Raw genomic sequence first — 18954 nt, forward strand, 5'->3', positions numbered from 1 at the left:
ATGCTTTAAAGATACACTTTATTATAGAGCCCCACAGCATCCCCAATTAACACAATGTTCTTCCAGTTAACTGTTTTTGTGGATGGACCGTGAGCTGGAAGGACATTTGGGGATGCTCTTCACCGATATAGCAACATTAGTGAGTGTATTTTTGCATAGATAATAAGTATTTTTTTGCTATTTAATATTCTACAGCAGTGATTCATCATGCATTTTTTACATGATTCACCACAGCAATAACCACTTGTGACCATAGAGGTTTCTAAAAAAAAGATCTATCTTATGGGTCAAGTGCCCCAGCTAAATTACCATTTCAAAAGCAGGATCTGATTCTGAATGCTCTATTTATTCTATTTTATTCCATTTTTGTGGTTATGACTAATCTCAGCATGGAGTCTTTTGCTCATGTCATGCAGCACTTTTGCACAGCTGGATTTGGATTCAAGTGGGAGGCACATGTGGGATCTCTATAGATAAAAGACTGCCACCCTCCGGCAGAAACATCCAAGAACGCTGAAAAGTCAAGCTGTCGAGTTAACATGGCCAAGATGGCCCCCTGTCTGCTTGTGGAAGTTGCTGTATCTCAAGCAGATGACTCATCATGGCAACTGGTGTTTTGTGTTGCTCTGCTGCTTCAGTGGTGTTGCTAACCTCCACCTCTCCTTTCTCCTCATCTCCTGATTTTATATCTTTTTTTGGTGTCCTCTGTTTCTTCAACTTTCTTCCTCTCTCTTCTCAACCCTGTCTCTCTGCCTTTCTTTGCACTTTTTCTCCTTATCTCTTTTTCTATGTCTCTCCCTGTTTTTCTCATTCCTTCTCCCTCTCTCATTTCTTCCAACAACTCTTTTCCAGGTTTCAGAGTGTAATTGGCCTTCTCGCCAGGCTCCCAGCCTCCACAACCTGTTTGCTGTGTGTAAGAACATGCACAACTGGCTCAAACAGAATCCCAAGAATGTTTGTGTCATCACCTGCTCGGTAAGAAGATGCTCATATAGTCATATGGTACCTTCATCACATTTATCCCTATCCTCCACTTATTTTTCCATTGATCGTATGGGTTATTGAAGCTAATGCAAACTGTCCTTGCTTTTGCACTGCTTACCTCGTCTATTGCCATGTTTCATTCAGTTTACTATGAAGTGAAGGCATTTTTTATGTGTAGGGACATCCCAGTTTTTGGAATTGTTTTTTAGTTAACTCACGTTGAGTCTATGCTCAAAAGATGCTGCCAGAGGACAATTTGAAATGTACTCAGAGGCCCTCTGTGTCCACTCTAATGTACAGTATATTAACTGCCAACACAGATGACTTTATGAAAGTCATGATCCTAAAAATCTGTAGTTAAACCTCATGTTTGGTTTTCACAGTGTGAAACATGGTGATTGTACTGTGACAGAAAAAAAGGCATATTTAGTGATCATTTTAGAAAACTGTCAACCTCTTGTTTTTCTCCTGTGTGAGTGAAAACTAAATTAGCGAGGTGATCTTCCCACTCTCCATCAAATGAAAGCTACAAGCCCCACAGACAAGGAATCGTAATGAGGGAAACAAACCCCATGTTTAGCCTCTTTCCTATTTCTCTTCCTCTCCTCTTACTGTTGCAGACCCTGAATGTGGCAATGTTGGTCAGCCTTGTTTTTAACTTTAAATACAGAACTTTAAATACAGTAAAACACAGCTTGGAGCTTGTGAAACTGCTTGTTTCTGTTTGGCTTCTCTCAGTCCTGTCAGTTCATCTGCCTCTGTTGTTGCTCATCACTTGGTCTTTGCATTGTCCAAAATACAGTATTTTGCTTGGCAGAGATAAGTTTTGGAGAAAAAAAAATCCTCAGCAACAAGCTACACTTTTAATATGTCTATGATGATACTGTACAGCTTTGATAATGTCAGACATATTTCAAACAAAGTTAAAACCCTAAATACAAATTTAGTTTTGCAATGCAATCACTGCTGAAGTATTTGGTGAAACAGGGTTTTCTGTCTGTTCTAATTCAGTGACAGCCACACTGTACACTGGCATGTGGCGGAGCATGTTATTGCCAAGTCACTGCGGTTTGGCTGTGGCTTGGCAAACTGCTCCATCTTGCATAACCTCCGCCAAATGGTTCCTTTTTAAAATAAATGTTTTCTCTGCTCTGGATCACAAGAATGTTTTTGTCTCCCTGTAATCTGAAATGAACTCTGAGTAAATACAGTGAGTTCATTCAGTGAGCAAATATCTCTACTGCAGTTATATTTAGCGTCGGCCTGTTTGGGCACATAACTTCATCATGAATAAATGAACTTCTTTGAGCTATGACTTGTAGTAAGTTAGGTAGATTCTGGCTACTTTAACAGTTCATCTTAGAGCTGGAGTTACAGCAAGCATTCAGAAACTTTGATTCACTTTGTTCAGTGGCTGGATCTACACATGTTCACACTTGCTACTGTCATTGCTGCAATGCTAAGATGTAAATGGAAGCAGTGCAGGGATTGACTTGCATGGCAGACAAGACCAAAAAGTATATTCGTAAAGCTTTTAAATATAACAATTACTCAAGCGTCTCAGTGTCTCCTTTGCTGTGTGTTAATTTAGGATGGCCGTGCTCTCTCTGGTGTTTTGGTTTGTGCCATGTTCTGCTTCTGCCACCTCTTCAACAACCCAATTCCTGCCATGCAGCTGCTCAGCGCCAAGAGACCAGGTTCCGGCCTCTGGCCCTCACACCACAGGTTTGTAATTCTGAACATGTGTGTGTATGTGTGTGTGCATGTGGGTGTGACAGAGATTGAGAAATAGAAGAGGGGAAGTGAGGGAGAAAGAAAGGACGGAAAAATGTATTCACACTAAACACACTAGAATTCAATTTGGCTTGTGGCCTCTTTGTAACACTTTCTTCTTTTCTGTGTTTTCTCTGTGGTTGAATTCCACATATTACCAGCTGCCCGAATTAACATAATAACAAAATAAATGTCAGGCAGCAAAAAAGGGGATTGCTTTTCACTGATAAACTGGATTCCAACTGGATAAACTGGATGTTGGGGTTAGAAACAAATTCACAGCATCAGCGGGTTCCACTATGTTTATTCCACTATCTGCCCCTTCAGAAGGCGATACATGTTTTTAGAGCATAACAGCATCATTTAAGAAGATTTGCTGATGTATGGGGATAATAAGGCTAATCGAAACATAAAAAGTGCAGGATAGACATTTTGTTACCATGACAGCCAGTTGCTGTATTATTTATCAGTCCTTAACAAGATCTCCTTCATGAGTCAGAGTTTAAGTGCAAATTGACTGAGAATGTATGGAAATGGAAGCAATAACATCATCCTTATCATATACACAGAACACAAAGTGAGGCATGCATTTAACATTGAAAATCTAAAACGGGATAAAAGCAATTAATAATTCCTTCTTTCTATCCAGGTACATAGGCTATGTGTGTAGCATGGTGTCAGAGAAGCCCAGTCTACCCCACTCCAAGCCCTTGATGATCAAGGGTCTCACCATAACTCCGGTCCCCTGCTTTAACAAGCAGCGGAGCGGCTGTCGGCCCTTCTGCGACGTCCTCATCGGGGAGACGAAAATCTTCACCACTTCACAGGAGTATGAGAGGATGAGGTAGGGGCAGTGAAGTTTGTAAGCCTCAATAGAAACAAGACTTTATGCAGCGAATATGAATGATGAATATGATTAAAGAGTCTGAAACACATCATGCCTTTTTTATCTTCATTCTCCACTCCCTTTATCTCTCTCTCTGCAACGTTTCCCTGTAATTATTGCCGCCCCATTTATTCTTTCCTCCTGCCCATGTTCCTGTCTCCTACACACTCTGCATGTCCAGAGAGCACAGGGTCCAAGAGGGTAAGATTGCTTTCCCTCTGGGTGTGAGTGTGCAAGGAGACGTCATTGTTTCAGTCTACCACATGAGGTCGACCATCGGAGGACGTCTGCAGGCCAAGGTAAACTTCATGTGCTCTATGCTGTGCATCAAAGTCTACAAAGTCTTTTTACTGAAAGAGACAACATCTGTTGAGAATCACCATGTCTGTGTACTGATAAAGTTAACATCATCTATTAGCCATCAAACAGTGTCTCGAGAATCTCAAGTCCAAACACAAAATAAGAAGCAAGAAGTGACATGTTTGAAACAGGTTTTTAATTTCCTGATGTGCCTAGTTTATGGAAATGTGGTTTTCCTCCAACAGTGGCACTAGGAGAAATACTAGATTAATAGTACTAAAATAAAAACTTTTTTTTAACAACTTCTAGTTTAGGCCATTGTTTCTTCTGATTATCATATCATTTAACATCAAACAGCATGTGCTAAATGCAATATATTAGTTTAAAGGTGTTCGGCCCCCACATTTCCTTTATAGGTTTTGATTGTATTGTACAGTGCATGTGCATGTAACTACTGCTTTTACAATAGGTCAAAGCTTTCTAGGGCGAAGCTACACAGATCTAACTGACCTTTACAGCAGAAAGTTCTTAACTTTTTAATTATGAATCTATTTAGGTATCAGTTGAGTATCACCCCCCCTTAGACTCCACTTGCTATTGAGCAGACACCCCAGATCAAAACATCAGCTGATAAGTAAAACGGAATAGGAATAATGGCAAAATCAATGAAAATAGACATAAGGACAGCAACACAATATGCAATTTCTCTGTGAATTGTGAATGTGAACATCATATAGTCCAACAGAAAGTTGTGCTTACAGTAAGGATAGTTATGCAGTAAAAGACTGCAGTGCATTTGGTTATTGATGCAATTTGGTATGATACACTAAAATACATGGTCCAAACTTACTTTTTTCTACTGTTATTAGGTGTCCAACACCCAGATCTTCCAGATACAGTTCCACACTGGCTTCATTGCGCCTGGTACCACCATGTTAAAGTTTAACAAGTAAGGATATTTCTTATTTCTTATTTAATCACTTGTACGACTACGGCTAAAAAACAAACCCTGCTGATTCCAGTCTGTTTTCCATCTCTCACTAAATCACACATTATTTATTCACCCTATTTCCCTCCCTCAGACCAGAGCTGGATGCATGCGACTCTCCTGAGAAGTATCCCCAGCTTTTCCATGTGATATTGGATGTGGAGGTGGAGGGGGTGGACAAGCAAAAGGACCTGACGCCGCCGTGGGAGCAGTTCCCCGTTAAAGACCTCAACCCCAACGTGCTCTTCTCCTGCCACCAGGAGCACCAGGACGCACTGGCTATCGCTGGTACTCTGGGGACGGGTACACTGGGGACAAATATGACACACAAACAGTCTCTGCTATTGTGGACTGCACACATATGTTAAATCCATAACATACTGCACATCACACTTAAGGTGGGGAGCTCTATGTTAAATGTGTGATCCATTAGCTTTTGTGTATTTTTCTCTTTGAAAAGCTCAAGGGTTTTTCTGTCCATAGCTAAATACTGGCTACTAAACGCTTGTCATTTAAACAAATATAAACTAGTGATTATATTGTGTATATTCAATGAAAACATCGCTCATGACTCTGAACACAGAAGTGTTGTCAAAGTCTTGTGGGAGCTGTTGTTGTTAAAAGGTAACTATCATTATTTAAATAGCCTACCAAAGATGTCAAATTTTACCACCTGTTACATTAGTAGCAGTAAGTTAGTTGTAAAGCTACAACTATGGACAGAAAAACTCCTGTGTAAAGTTTCAGCTTACAACCTTAATAAGAAAATACAACAAAAAAGAAAACAAAAATAGCAGGACGCCAGCTAGCTAGCTAGCTAGTTAGCTACTAGCAAAGTACCTTGGCTTGATTCAACAGCATATAACCTGTGTAGAGCTACATGAATGCCTCTGGATTGACAGTCAGTGATTGTAAATAGTATATTATAGGCCTACATCTAGTTTACACAACATTTCATCATTATTACTTGCTTTACTAGGTTAGAGCTTCACAAGCTGAATGTGATTCAACATTGCTAATTGTTAACTGTTGTTTGTTAGCTGTTACGAAATTATTTAACAACTAACTATTTAGCCTTACCAATAACTAATTACCCTAAATATAAACCCTAAACTACACTAATTTAACACAAATTCTAACCATGTCAGCTACTTACAAAAACTGATAGGCTACTAGCCAGAAATTAAAAGTCTAAAACTCAGACTTGTGCCCACAAGGATAAAAGTGAATAATACACATCCACAAACAACCATACTCACAAATTCATCATGCATACACTACAAAAAATCCTTTGCACAAATGTGTTAAGATGGTGCACAGCTGCAGTAGATCAGTGATAAGGATGGCTAATATATTCAAAAGCACATTCACATGCATTTACATGTAGACACAAGAACACACTAATGAACTAACTCTCATTTTTGTTCCTACAAGATGAGATGGAGGGATTGGATCTGGAGGGTAAGACAGTAGAGGAGACCACAGACATGTTAGAGAAACTCAGTATACCAGGGCTTGGTTCAATTCAATCATACTCTCCTCAAAATGTAGAGAGAGCATTGATCCTGTTGACGATTATGTCTTCTATTATTGGAAAATCACTTTGCTGTTTCCATTTACGATCTGTATTGATTGAATTGAAATGAACCCTATCCTTGTTATGCAGTGATATATCATTTTGGTAGATGACTTTAATATGGGGATCTGAATAAATTACTAGTGTAAGTATTTCCAGTGATATCCTACAACAGCAGACCAATGTATATTTGCCCTGTATCCAGAGAAATATAGAGAACTGGGAAAGAAACACACCATCCTGGTGATGATCCCGGAAGCAAACTTAGAAACTGTGCAGCTATAAGTGGTACAAATTGAATAAAATTCTACCAAAGTGAAATATTGCTCTAGATTAATACTAGCTGACGTTTGTAGTCATACTGTACATCCCATCCCTTCTTTAAAAGCATTACTAGTATATTTTATCGACTGGATCCTTGTACATAAAAATGTATGTGTTGTTTTAGAAAGTATCTCCTCCAATTAGCTAAGTAGCTAAGAGCAGCTACCAGTGCACGCTGCAAAGTGTGCAGTTTATGTATTATAGCACACAGTGTACACAGTAGCAGAAGGAAAGCTGATGCTTGTAGCAGAGATGACAAATGTAGTTGCTCATTTTTCCCTCCTTTCTTCTCTTAACCTACTCTGTATTTTTGTCTGCTTTGCCCCAATTAATTTCCTTTGTCTGTGTTGTTATTTCTCTCTACCTTCTCCACTTTGCATGCCTCTGTCTCATTTGGTAATTCACTACATGTTTCCTCTGTCTCTTTCTTTCTCTACCTCTTTCTTTCTATTTCTGTCTCATCCTTCTGCAGAGCCAAGTCGGCCCCACGGAGGTCCAGACGGTCGGGGCCACGGCGAGGAGAGCGAGCCCTCGGATGATGATATGCTCTCTCTCTCCAGCCAGCGAAGCAACGCCAGCACGGCCCCCCAGAAACCCGACCCTTCTGCGCCGATGCCTGCCGCCTCTGCACCCACTGAAGAAATGGATCTTCTTGGCCTTGATGGGGAAGATATCAACTGTCCTTCATCTCAGCCCCCGCCTGCTGCAGCCGCAACCACTGACCTCCTAGGGGACTTGTTCGGGGGCCCACCCCAGCCAACCAGTGGGGCGTCATCTGCCCAGTCCACACCACAGAAAGTAGTCCTAAACACTGCCTCGCCATGTCCCTCTCCTGCGCCATCAGGTGAGATCCCAAGTTTAGGAGTACATTCAATTTGAAATACAACTCTAAAATTCAAATGTGATATTGCACAAAGCAAGTTTAGATTGCTTGGTTCACAATTAGTGTTTCAGTGGATTGCTAAAGACTGATATAAGTTATTAAGCCTGTATATATTAATAAATGAAGGCATAAAAATGAATGAATACTGTAAATACATCAAGTAAGGTAAAAATATGCCATACTAAAATTCTGATATCTGGTCATCTTAAGATCTGAAAAAATGGGTCACAGGCCATAAAAAGTGTTATCACATTAATTAATGTTCCTTTTAAAAGAAAATAGTCTGTAAGGAAAGTAACAAGAATATAATTTTAAATATTCACAATATGTAATGCAGTTACACGAACAATCTCGAAATAAATATTCTAGACAATAACATTTGGAGGTAAAGCAGTTAGGATTATTTGAAAATATATCATACAAAGAAACCCAGTAGCAAATGTGCAAAATGCAAAAGTGAAGAAAATAAAATGAAACAACTTTTTAAAAAGTGCAGTTTGGCCATATCATTTTCTAGAGTAAGACAATAGCAATGGTGTTTTTGTTTCCCTCAGGTTTTGATCCCTTTGGGACGGGTCCCATGCCTAAGCCTCAGGACATGATTGGTTCATTCCTTGGACCAGGTAACATGGGGCAGCCAGACCCCTTCCTGCATGCTGCACGCTCTCCATCACCCACCCTGCAGCCTACAAGCTTGGGTAAGGCATGATTCTGCTGCACAGTCTCACAGCATTTTGGATCTAATTAAAGAGTCTGTACAATGGTAAGGCACATTATACAGCATTTGCAAGTCTGCTGCCACACCATAACACATAAACATGCATCTTGATTGTCTCTGCACATCAACTCTGGTTAAAACTTTCACAACGTTTTCCTACTCCAAAATATATTAGACTGCACTGCTTTGAATATCTTTTTCGTTTCTCGTATTTTTGCTCTACTTATTGCTTACTCACATGCTGGCTTTGCAAAAGAGCCTTTTTCTATTGCTGCTGTATGTTTGGAAATGAATGGGTTTGCATGATGTATGATGAGTATTTACAGCCTGTCTGATTAGTATTGCATAGAGATGGCACAGGCTTGATATTTCACCCCCAGCACGGATCATTCTCCATTAACCGTCAACATCTTCAGCCTGAAGCCTTTAGGCTGTATACCTTTACAGAGCAGTGTGTGCATGATGAAGCAAGACAACAACAAGATTATCAGTATGCCTTTTAATCAGTGTATCATGCTAATTCATTTATTCATTCAATGTCATGCTCAGTTCCCATTCACTATTCGCTCAGTCTGTGATAAACCTTTATGTGCTTGACTAGGCCGGAGTTCCCCAGTCCCGCCCGCCACCCCAACCGTCAACATTCAGCAGCTAAACGCAAAGGGAGGATGGGACTGGAACAAACCTGCTACTACAAGCACAGGTAGAAACCAGTAACCCAAACACACACACACACACACACACACACACACACACACACACACACACACACACACACACACACACACACACACACAGAGCACTGAATGTTCATCTAATACTTTACTTGTGGAAGCCTACGAAACCTTTTTGAATGTATTTACATCAGTGGGAGCTGGTGGAACTGACTGCTGAAGACCACAACACCTCCGTAACTGTAAAATGTCGGGCTCAAAAATATATGCATTGTTTGTTGATCATCCAGGAGCAGGCTTTGGTATGGGCAGTCGGTCAGCGACTACAAGCCCTACAGGCTCGGTCCACAGCACCCCCACCCACCAAACCCAGCCAAACACCCTGGACCCGTTCGCTGACTTAGGCAACCTCGGGGGAAGCCTTGGAGGTCAGTCACTAGAAAATTTCTGAAACACTTGATTTGAGTATTTGTTATTTTCACCTTACACTATGTCATAATCTCCGCCTTTCCATTAGCAGGTTCTGGCTTTTCCAGCAAACCCACCACTCCTACTGGAACTGCCCCTTCCGTCCCACCCATGGGCTCCCCATCGCGACCTCCTCCGTCTCCCCAGCACGCAGAAGGGTGGCAGTCCCACACAGGAGCCGGCTTCCCCTCGTGGCAGCCAGGTGTTGGAGGCGGTGGAGGATGGCCACACCAAGGACAGGGCCCTGCCCCGCAGCCAAAGCCCAGCCCCAGCCACACCCCCATGCCTCACACATCGCCCCAGAACCGACCCAACTACAATGTCAGCTTCTCCGCAATGGGAGGTGGCTCACCCAGCGCAGGGGGCAAAGTACAGGCTGCCATGGGTGAGCAGGAGATGTGGAATTAGATTTGATGTTTCTGGTATGATGCAAATGTTGTGGTCAGGTTGTGAATGTGATAAATTCTTGTAGGCATGACATATTTTGAACACAGTGCTATAATTTTTTAAGCTAGATGCCCCTGTTGCATTACTCCTCTCTACATAACAATGTTTATTTGTATTGTCACTGTTACATAAAGTAATAGGCACATTCATTCTTCAGTGGGAATGGATCTGTCACTAAGTCAATGTTTACAGTGCATTTCATCTAATAGTGCAAGACCATAAGTGGCTTAAAATAGCTTTAAAAAGTATGTTTTGTCTCTTTTTGTTTGCATCTCTCTCTCTGCCAGGTTCTAAGCCCAAAGCCTTTCATGCCAACTTTGATGACCTGCTGTCTGGTCAGGGCTTTGCAGGGGCCAAAGAGAAGAAAGGGCCCAGGACTATAGCAGAGATGAGGAAGGAGGAGATGGCCAAAGAGATGGACCCTGAGAAAATAAAGGCAGGGGCTTTTTCTGATGTGATATTAAGTACCATCTGTATACAAATGCAGCTAATGAGTGGTTTGTTGTTGTTATTTGCTGTTTAAGTTTCAACACTAACACCATGAAGTCCCATGACTCTTGTATCATCACTACATCTGAGTAGAATTACGGTTTGACATCAGTTCATTGGGTTTTTGTCATCTGTTTATCCAATGTAGGACAATAGAAGCAATTCAGTGAGTCCCAAAAGTAGGAGCGTGTACTCAAAACCCTTTGGCTTAAAGCCTTTCTGTGTATTACAGAATTAATGAAGCGACCAATGTAGGTCTACCATGACCAAACTTTGGTTCCTCTAATTACTCCTTTAAAAACATTTCACCGAAGCCAAAAATCACTGAAAGCATTTCTGCTAATAATTGTTCCAAATCTGTTCATCACTGGCTAATGGTTCCCCGTCTCTCCCTCTCCTGTTTGTGACCCAGATTCTGGACTGGATCGAGGGGAAGGAGCGTAACATCCGTTCTCTACTGTCCACCATGCATACTGTGCTGTGGGAGGGAGAGACGCGCTGGAAGCCTGTGGGCATGGCTGACCTGGTTACTCCAGAACAGGTCAAGAAGGTCTACCGCAAAGCTGTCCTGGTCGTCCACCCAGATAAGGTGAGACACATAGTGACTTCTCTGACCCTACATTATTCAAGTTCTCTTTTATTAACCCTAGTGTTTTGTTGACATTGTATTTTCTCATTATTTAACACCACTGCTATATTTGTAAAAACAGAAATTTGTCATTTTTATCAAAATGTTTCCTCTCAAATATTTTTTGTCTTTTCTTCTGCTCTTTTATGATTAAAACCCTATATGTAGAGAATTGTTGAAGTGACAGCATTGTTATTACACCAAATAAGGAAATAGTTAATGTTTTATTATTATTTATTACTCATGGTTAGGGTAAAAAAGACTGCAAAGAGGTTACAACAAATTGTTACAAAACTTCAATAACAGACGGGTTGTGTGGCGCAAAATGTTCTGTCAACACCAATCACAGATATAAAGCAAATTAAATTCCGTTTTATTTATCTATCTATTGTTTATGTTTTTCAACTGTGGTTTCTGAGACCCTAAACATAATTAATCTGACAGACTTCTGAAACATGTCATGCGTTCAAAGGTGCCAGTCTAGGAGGATCAAAAGGTGTTTGTACTTATCTTATTTTGAAGATGAACTTTTTCACACATGAACTAAAGACAGACATCAATACAATGAAAACAACCAAAGTAATCATCACTTCAACAACGTGATAACTTACTGTACCAAAAACAGTTTTTAACCAATCAAATAAAGAACTACTATCCTGGTGAACAGAGTTCGCAGTATCATGAAGGTGGTTAATTATATCACCAATCGTAGCATTATTGTCAGGCACAAAGGTACAACATTCAGCACCAATAACAGCACAAGTTCCTCCTCGCGCTGCTAAAAGAAAATCCAAAGCTGCTCTGTTTTGTAAAGCTACAAGTCTAACAGAGGCGAGTTCACTTGACAGAAGCATGAGAGCTTTACCAGTTTCATTAGCTATAACTTCTATTGCCTGAGACAGATCGGCGATTTGATCTAACGCAGACATAACTCCATAAAAAGGAAGAAGGGGGCCGAGTATGTTTTTGACATTTGATTGATGATGAGTCCCAAAGGTATCTGAAAGTCCACGTCGTACGCGTTTAAGAGGCTTCTGGGGCAGGGAGTGAGCCACTCTCATAGCCGGGATGATGTACGCCAATCCGCAGCGTCCTTTGTAATCCACAGGAAGATACGGGTATGCAAGGTTTCCACATACCCAGTACATTCCCACAGGAGAGGAGATGGTGCAGCTAGCTGTGCGGTGAGCTAGAGCACTGAAGCGAGCCTGGCCCGCTGCTTCCAAACAGTTCTGTGGTACAGAATCCAGAGATTTAAATTCAATATTGGTTAGTTTTGGGTCCCATTTGAATGTACGAAGGCAGTCCGATTGCCCTACAGGTGTCTCTCCGTCATTCTGGAGACACCAAGGGAACTTCTGAGGGATGAGCTGTATGGGAACAGGTTTGGGGGTTTTGAGACATTTATAACAGTTTGCATGTCCTGTAGAACAGTCAAGTGGCCTCATTTTGGAGAGACTGGAACAATCAGGGTGAGAATAGGACTGCGATAGCGGAATATGCATCAGGTGGCAGGTGTCACAGTCAGAGGGAGGTAAGGCCATCAGAGGTAAACCTTCTTCAGCTGTGTGGGGCATTATGCCACAGACATAGCAGCTGGAATTAGGGTATATATGGTTGGCTACTTGCCATGCCATAGTCAGAAAAATATTCATAGCATCTACTCTTATGTCTGGTACTTTCATGACCTGGGGAGCTCCCATGGTGGATTCCACCAAGATCAGTATTAGGAGGCGCGGGATCAGGGGCATTGTTGCAGTGAATCCTCAAGATCTGGCTTCGGATCTTTACAGTAAGAGTCACCAGGCTCTAGCTGAACATCAGCACCATCGTCAGGAGTCTGGAAGGCAGTTCGTACCTGTGAATACATACAGTGGACAAAGAATGACTCAAATTGGTCGCCCTTTTTTACAGTACACAAATAAGATGTAATAAGCCATACTTCATGTTAAATTTAACTAAAACAAGAAATAATTTCATCTTTATTAGACAGTAAACAAACACAGTTATACCCTTATAAGACACCATGTATCTAAATTATGCTGTAATTATAAACAGCATATAATGCCGTATTAGATCCAAAATACCACCATATAGTATGACAGATTATTAATTATAAAAAATTCACAACTTCATGTTCAGATACTTTTATTTTGAAATTATAACAATCATAACAGCAGCCAGTATAATAAGCTTACCTGTGGTTTCAGTCATCCGGGCAGCCCTTTTTATTTTTTTACTCTCAGGAACACTCAGTGGATTCCGATTATGGCTATAAGTTCTGTTGTGAGATCATGGCAGGACATCGCTAGCATGCATGCAAGGAGAAATCACTTCTCATCCCCCTATTCATCCTCTCTTTTATCAGAACAAGAGCGTAGACACACCCTAAAATGTACCCAATCACAGGGGTCTAGTGAGTGAATCACAAAATCACTACCGACTGATCAAGAGGGCGGGATTTAAATAATCAAAACAGGGCAGACTCAAAGGCTGCTTAAATCAATACCAACTGATCAATCATTACAAGAGGGCAGGATTTAAACAATCAAAACAGGGCAGACTCAAAGGCTGCTTCATGCCAGATGTGGTTTGGTTGCATAAACCCATAAAAACATGAGCACATTTATTTAGGACAACAAACAGTAAATGCATACAAGGACACACAAAAGCAGTAAAACACTGCACAGTATACTGTGTACACTGTGTGTTTACGCATGTGTATTTATGTGTAAATACAAACACACAAAGATGCATGGATGCACTTCCAAAAGCAAGACATAAGATAGAGCCACAATATAAAATAAAACAAATAAAACAAATAAAAAGAATAATAAATAATCAATAAAATGTGTCAAGAACAGTGTTTGGAGAATGAATATCTTTGTTGTGCAAAGTTTTAAGTTTTTGTGGGTTTTTTTCAGACCCCAGATCCCAGATTTCAGATCCCCCCAATGGTTCATGACCTGTGTGTGAATGCATTAATAGTGTGTATTTGTCAATTAGTTTCTTTTTTTGACTTTAGTCACATATGGCTTGATATCGAAGCTCTTGAATTTCAAAAGCATGTTTCAGCTTGAACACATCTGGCCACAGTCCAATCTGTTATATCAAAGCAGATGTTTTATATCCTCCAGGTTTTTGGCCAGATATGGCCAGAAGGAACATGATTTTAGGGGATTTTCCTGTGGGTTTAACTGCTTTTTCTGTCTTCCCTCACAGGCGACAGGACAGCCCTATGAACAATATGCCAAGATGATTTTCATGGAACTAAATGACGCCTGGTCAGAATTTGATAGCCAAGGACAAAAACCCCTCTACTGAATAAATAGTGAGAGGAAGGGAGCGAGGAGAGGATGTCCCTCCTGATTATGTCATCCAATCCTACAAATGTGTCCCCACCTCTTGTCAACATACTACAGCCGCACCCTACAACATCTGCCTTTATACCTGTGCTTTGACCCGTACTTCTCTTCTCACCACAAACAAACACAGAACATCCAGTTGATCTGCAAAGACGGAAAAAGACTTACAGAACTCCAGTGACCAACAGTGTGACTGAATAAATGACTCCCCGTAGATAAAATGTACCTACCTAAGGTATGTATGTGGTGCAACATAGCCCTTCCTTGTTGAGTGTCCTTAGCCCTGAAACCAACCCACCAATCAAAGCAGAGTCATCGGCACGTCTAGAAAAAACAAAAGAAACGCTTGATTCAGAGGAGACGGATCAAAAGAGAGCGAGATAAAAGAAAAACACATCAGGGAGTAAACTGATCAAGCATTTCACAGACTGGTCTAAATAAGGGATTCAGAGCGCCAGATAGTCTGTAGGGCACAAATAAGCATTTAACATCAATCAAGCCACTTACCCACAAAACATTCTGTTGTACTTTGTGTGGAAATTGAATCCATGATCAGTTCTTCATATCAAATTCACGCTTTTTCATGGAATTGAATGTTCTTAGAAGAACAGATAAGAACAGCAGCGTTAAGTTACGATACGTTTTTCACTGACAAACCTGTTTTCCATCCACAACAAGCTGTTTGGAGGTACAAATTAACAATCAAATTTAAAAAGTGCAAAAAGAATGAAAGTAAACTGCTTTTACCACTTTTGACAGTAACTCTGATTACAGTTTGGCTTCCATCTCCATTAGCCTCATTTATTAAGTCTGCTGAGGATAATTGAAAATTAAAATTACAGGGCTCTACAATAAAAACACACACCAGAAGGCTGCTACAATTTCAGTTTCTGAGTTAATATGCATATGACAGATTAACAAAAAGGTGTTTGTACTGTAGGGGAATGCTTTTTCATTGGTGTGTCTGATGTAATCAAGCCTTGTGTGTTTCCATGTCTGCATGGAACTGAGGATTGTATACTGTATTTTAGGATGAGCACATGTACAGTTCCATACATGAAGCACCTCAATGCCTCATGTGTACTCATACAGTAACATGTATTTTTGCGAGGGAGCTCTGTGAAAGCACAAACTTTTACTCGGTACAGCTTTGAAGGAAAGCCATTGTTATTTATATGTTCATCTTCATTTTGTTGTTTTGTTTATCAGACCTGCTGCATTATTGTGATTTAAATAAACTGCACATATCAGCTAACTTATGTAAAGGACATGTTTGGGATATTTTAGACCATTATAGTTTAACTCATTAACTGACTGTCAAGCAAAACATGGGAATCATTGGTAAGACTGTATCACAATTTTTGAGTGTATAACCTTTTATAGTCTGCAATAACTTTTTCCAAACAACAGAAGTGACGCTTATGTGCTGCCCATCTGTCGTTACGAACTTCTCACAATGCAAAAAGAATCATGGGTTGATTTTGCAGAGATGGGAAATGTTCTCATACTGTAAGATTATATATCGGAATGACTGAATTTTGTGCTTTACTGGATCTCACTTCTTCATATCTCAAATTTTTCATTTCACTCAGATTCTACATATATTTGCTGTCATTACAACACTGATTTGCAATGATTGCAACATGTTTTTTTGTTGAATTACTTTATGTAATTTGTTTACGTTTGTGAGACATTTCTGTCACAGCACACTTTTATTTATAATGATCATGCAGCTTTTTGTCTGGATGAGTAATACTGACACTATTTCATATCAACACACATACATACATAGTTGTATATGCTGCAGGTTTGTAATAGTTTAAATCTAGAAGAGCTATGAATTCTTTCCAAATAATTTCACTGATATATGGAAATTGACTCCTAACATTTTCTCCTTGTGGAAGAAGTATTTCACACTGCTGGGATGAAGTCCATGGGCAAATGACAAACATGCAAAAACAAAACAAAATGTATTTACTGATAAGCAAGTTGAAACTGTAGCAATTCTCAATTTCTTTTAGGGGTTTGAGGTTTTCACAGGAAACTAATATGATCCTATAACATCCTTCTAACAACAGAGCTTTACTGTAAAGAGCTGTTTTTTTTTCTGATGTATGACATCAGTCAGACATCGTCCATTTTCACACATGCACATTTAGCAGAATATTTGCCTTTACATTTTCATAAACTTCTTTATACCGTTTTCATGCTGTCATTCTGTCTGTTTTGGAGATATAGATTTTTAACCATGTTAATGTTTTTCCCTTTGTTGGACTTCATTATTACCCAGGATTCCCAGTTTGTTCATCTGTGTTGAGGATGTTCACTACACTGACCAGTGGAAAAAGATTATGACTGCTATAAAGCGCTGTTTCTTCAACTGGATAGAGCATCTTGACTAAAATGGGTCCCTGAACAAGACTCTTGGTCTCATGTTGAAAATGTTAAACTCTGATCTAGAGGCCACTGCTTTCTTTGGCGACTTATCAAACACAGGAAGTATGTAGTATGTGCTTCTGTGCTCTATTTACACTGAGGACCTACATGTGAAATAACCCTCATAAGCTCCCTCGCTGACTGAATTCTTCTATCTGAAATCGTACGGCTATGTTAAAAAGCTAACCTCTCTATATTGTAGTCAATGGATGTGTGTTGTTTGAAGTTGTGGTATGTATGAATACAGAATTGGATACAGACTACTGTACGTTATGTGTTTGCCTGTCTGCTGTTCAAGTATTACTAAACTGTGTAAAAATGATGTTCATGTGTTCCTTTTCAGGTCTGTTTACCATTACAGGATGTACATAATGATCAAGTGCGGTGCACAAAAATAAATAGTAAACAGAAAACAGAGGCAGCATTCATCAGATTTTATGTGTCTCTTGGTGTTTCTTTTTTTTGATCACTAGAGGGTAGCAGTGTACAACATATGAACTACACTGCAGCGTGCCCGTTGATGAAACAAGTACTCAGATCATTTATTTAAGTAAAAGTACAAATAAACCTCCCATTACAAGTATTACAAGCCCTCAACAAAATTCAGGAAGTAAAAGTACAGAAGCATTATCAGCTAAATATACTTAAAGTATCAAAGTAAAAGTACTTGCTCTGCAGAAAATTGGGCCCTGTGACTGACGTATTATCCTATATTAAGTATAATAAGTTTAGAGGGCAAGTCACACTGGTGAAAGAGCTAAAAACTCACATCTAAAACGTCACAAGGAGCCCCAACCAGACACTGCTTTTTCCCCGTAAAAGATCATAAGCCAAATAAGTTTGGGAACCATGAGTTTAATATTTTACAATGCAATGTATTTTATAAGCTTTTCATAATATGAAAGGAACTACTAACTATGGCTGTCAAACAAAGAGGAGTAGGAGTATAAAGTAGCACAATATGGAAATATGACCTGAAAATTGTAATTAAAGTACAGTACTTGAAAAAATTATTTAATTTTGTAGATGATCCCTCTCGGTAGAATTTGAGTATTTCAACACTGGTGGTATTGGAAACAAACTGTAACAATAAGCTGCATTACAGTGCTGCTGTTCACAATTTCATCTCCTCTCATATGTGATCAGTTAGGGGATTGGTAAGTTTTCCCCCCGGGGCTCAGATCCGGGAAAAACAAGACTGCAGTGTCAGTGTTTGACTATCAAGGAGGAATTTTAGGGTAATTGAAAATAACTCCCTCCAATCAGTGATTCATTTTAAATTAAGGTTGCTGTTGCACTCTTCAGTTTTTCCCTCCTCAAACTCGCTCTCCTGACTCACTTCCTGAGACAGATTCAGCTCTGATGGATGTAGACCATAAGCATTTTACATCATATCCTACACCATTAGGCACAAGTCTCATCTAGATGTCAAGCTATTACACATACACAAAAGAGTATTAAATAAACATCTTGATACCAGCGGGGACATGGATGGCCTTTGGAGTAAGATGAATGTAGACACCACAAAAGGTTAAAGGTGCTGCTGCTACTAACTAATGGTACATAACTGAAAAGGTGACTCATCTGACCAAGACAAATTCTATCCGCCCACTGAAAGAAAATAATGCTTTCATCGTTGCATCCCTCCTGAGGTACATATTGTGGGCTTATAGATCACAAGTGAATTCAAGATTTTACTTATTTATTGATTGATCGTGACATTTTTTTACTTGAAGAGGGAGTGTGAATAAATTCACGGTTCAGTTGGACCGGACCGAGTGCACCTTGCTTTCACACAATAATAGTTTCTAACTTAGTTCTAACTGTTCTTCTAAAGGCTGTGAAGTTGTGAAGTTGGAACCTGAATAAATGATGCCTCTCACTAAGTCAAGCACTACTGTCAATTTACCCATGAAGGCACTTAACCCCTAAGTGCTTCACTGCTCACTAAAAGACTTCCTGCTGGAGCCTGCTGTGACCGACTGTGTGTAACTGTGATACTGTGAAACCGGATG

General features: G+C 40.0%; 2 protein-coding genes across 11 annotated transcripts in view; one reads left to right on the forward strand and one right to left on the reverse strand.

Moving 5' to 3' along the window:
* The window catches only part of dnajc6 (DnaJ (Hsp40) homolog, subfamily C, member 6), a 42611-nt gene extending 25239 nt beyond the window's left edge, over positions 1–17372 (forward strand). For 3 of the 10 annotated variants that reach the window (XM_031283907.2, XM_036007255.1, XM_031283898.2), the window contains 15 exons: positions 853–975; positions 2576–2709; positions 3407–3601; positions 3825–3942; positions 4813–4892; positions 5026–5219; positions 6366–6392; positions 7304–7675; positions 8269–8412; positions 9034–9135; positions 9397–9534; positions 9624–9959; positions 10309–10457; positions 10923–11099; positions 14361–17372. In XM_031283907.2, coding sequence (XP_031139767.1) covers positions 853–975; positions 2576–2709; positions 3407–3601; positions 3825–3942; positions 4813–4892; positions 5026–5219; positions 6366–6392; positions 7304–7675; positions 8269–8412; positions 9034–9135; positions 9397–9534; positions 9624–9959; positions 10309–10457; positions 10923–11099; positions 14361–14462 — 2391 coding nt within the window. In that variant the 3' untranslated portion in view covers positions 14463–17372. The remainder of the gene's footprint in view (positions 1–852; positions 976–2575; positions 2710–3406; positions 3602–3824; positions 3943–4812; positions 4893–5025; positions 5220–6365; positions 6393–7303; positions 7676–8268; positions 8413–9033; positions 9136–9396; positions 9535–9623; positions 9960–10308; positions 10458–10922; positions 11100–14360) is intronic. The other 7 variants (XM_031283899.2, XM_031283905.2, XM_031283906.2 and 4 more) reach the window with 7 other exon arrangements.
* On the reverse strand, positions 11417–13477 carry LOC116039121 (endogenous retrovirus group 3 member 1 Env polyprotein-like). Its single transcript, XM_031283908.2, has 2 exons — positions 13337–13477; positions 11417–12996 (listed from the first exon to the last, which is right to left on the reverse strand). The coding sequence occupies exon 2, from the start codon at positions 12887–12889 to the stop codon at positions 11645–11647; it is 1245 nt and encodes a 414-aa protein (XP_031139768.1). The 5' UTR covers positions 12890–12996; positions 13337–13477; the 3' UTR covers positions 11417–11644.
* Positions 17373–18954: the final 1582 nt, after the last annotated feature.

This window comes from Sander lucioperca, chromosome 11 (genome assembly GCF_008315115.2).
Source record: "Sander lucioperca isolate FBNREF2018 chromosome 11, SLUC_FBN_1.2, whole genome shotgun sequence".
NCBI classification, from domain to species: Eukaryota; Metazoa; Chordata; class Actinopteri; order Perciformes; family Percidae; genus Sander; species Sander lucioperca.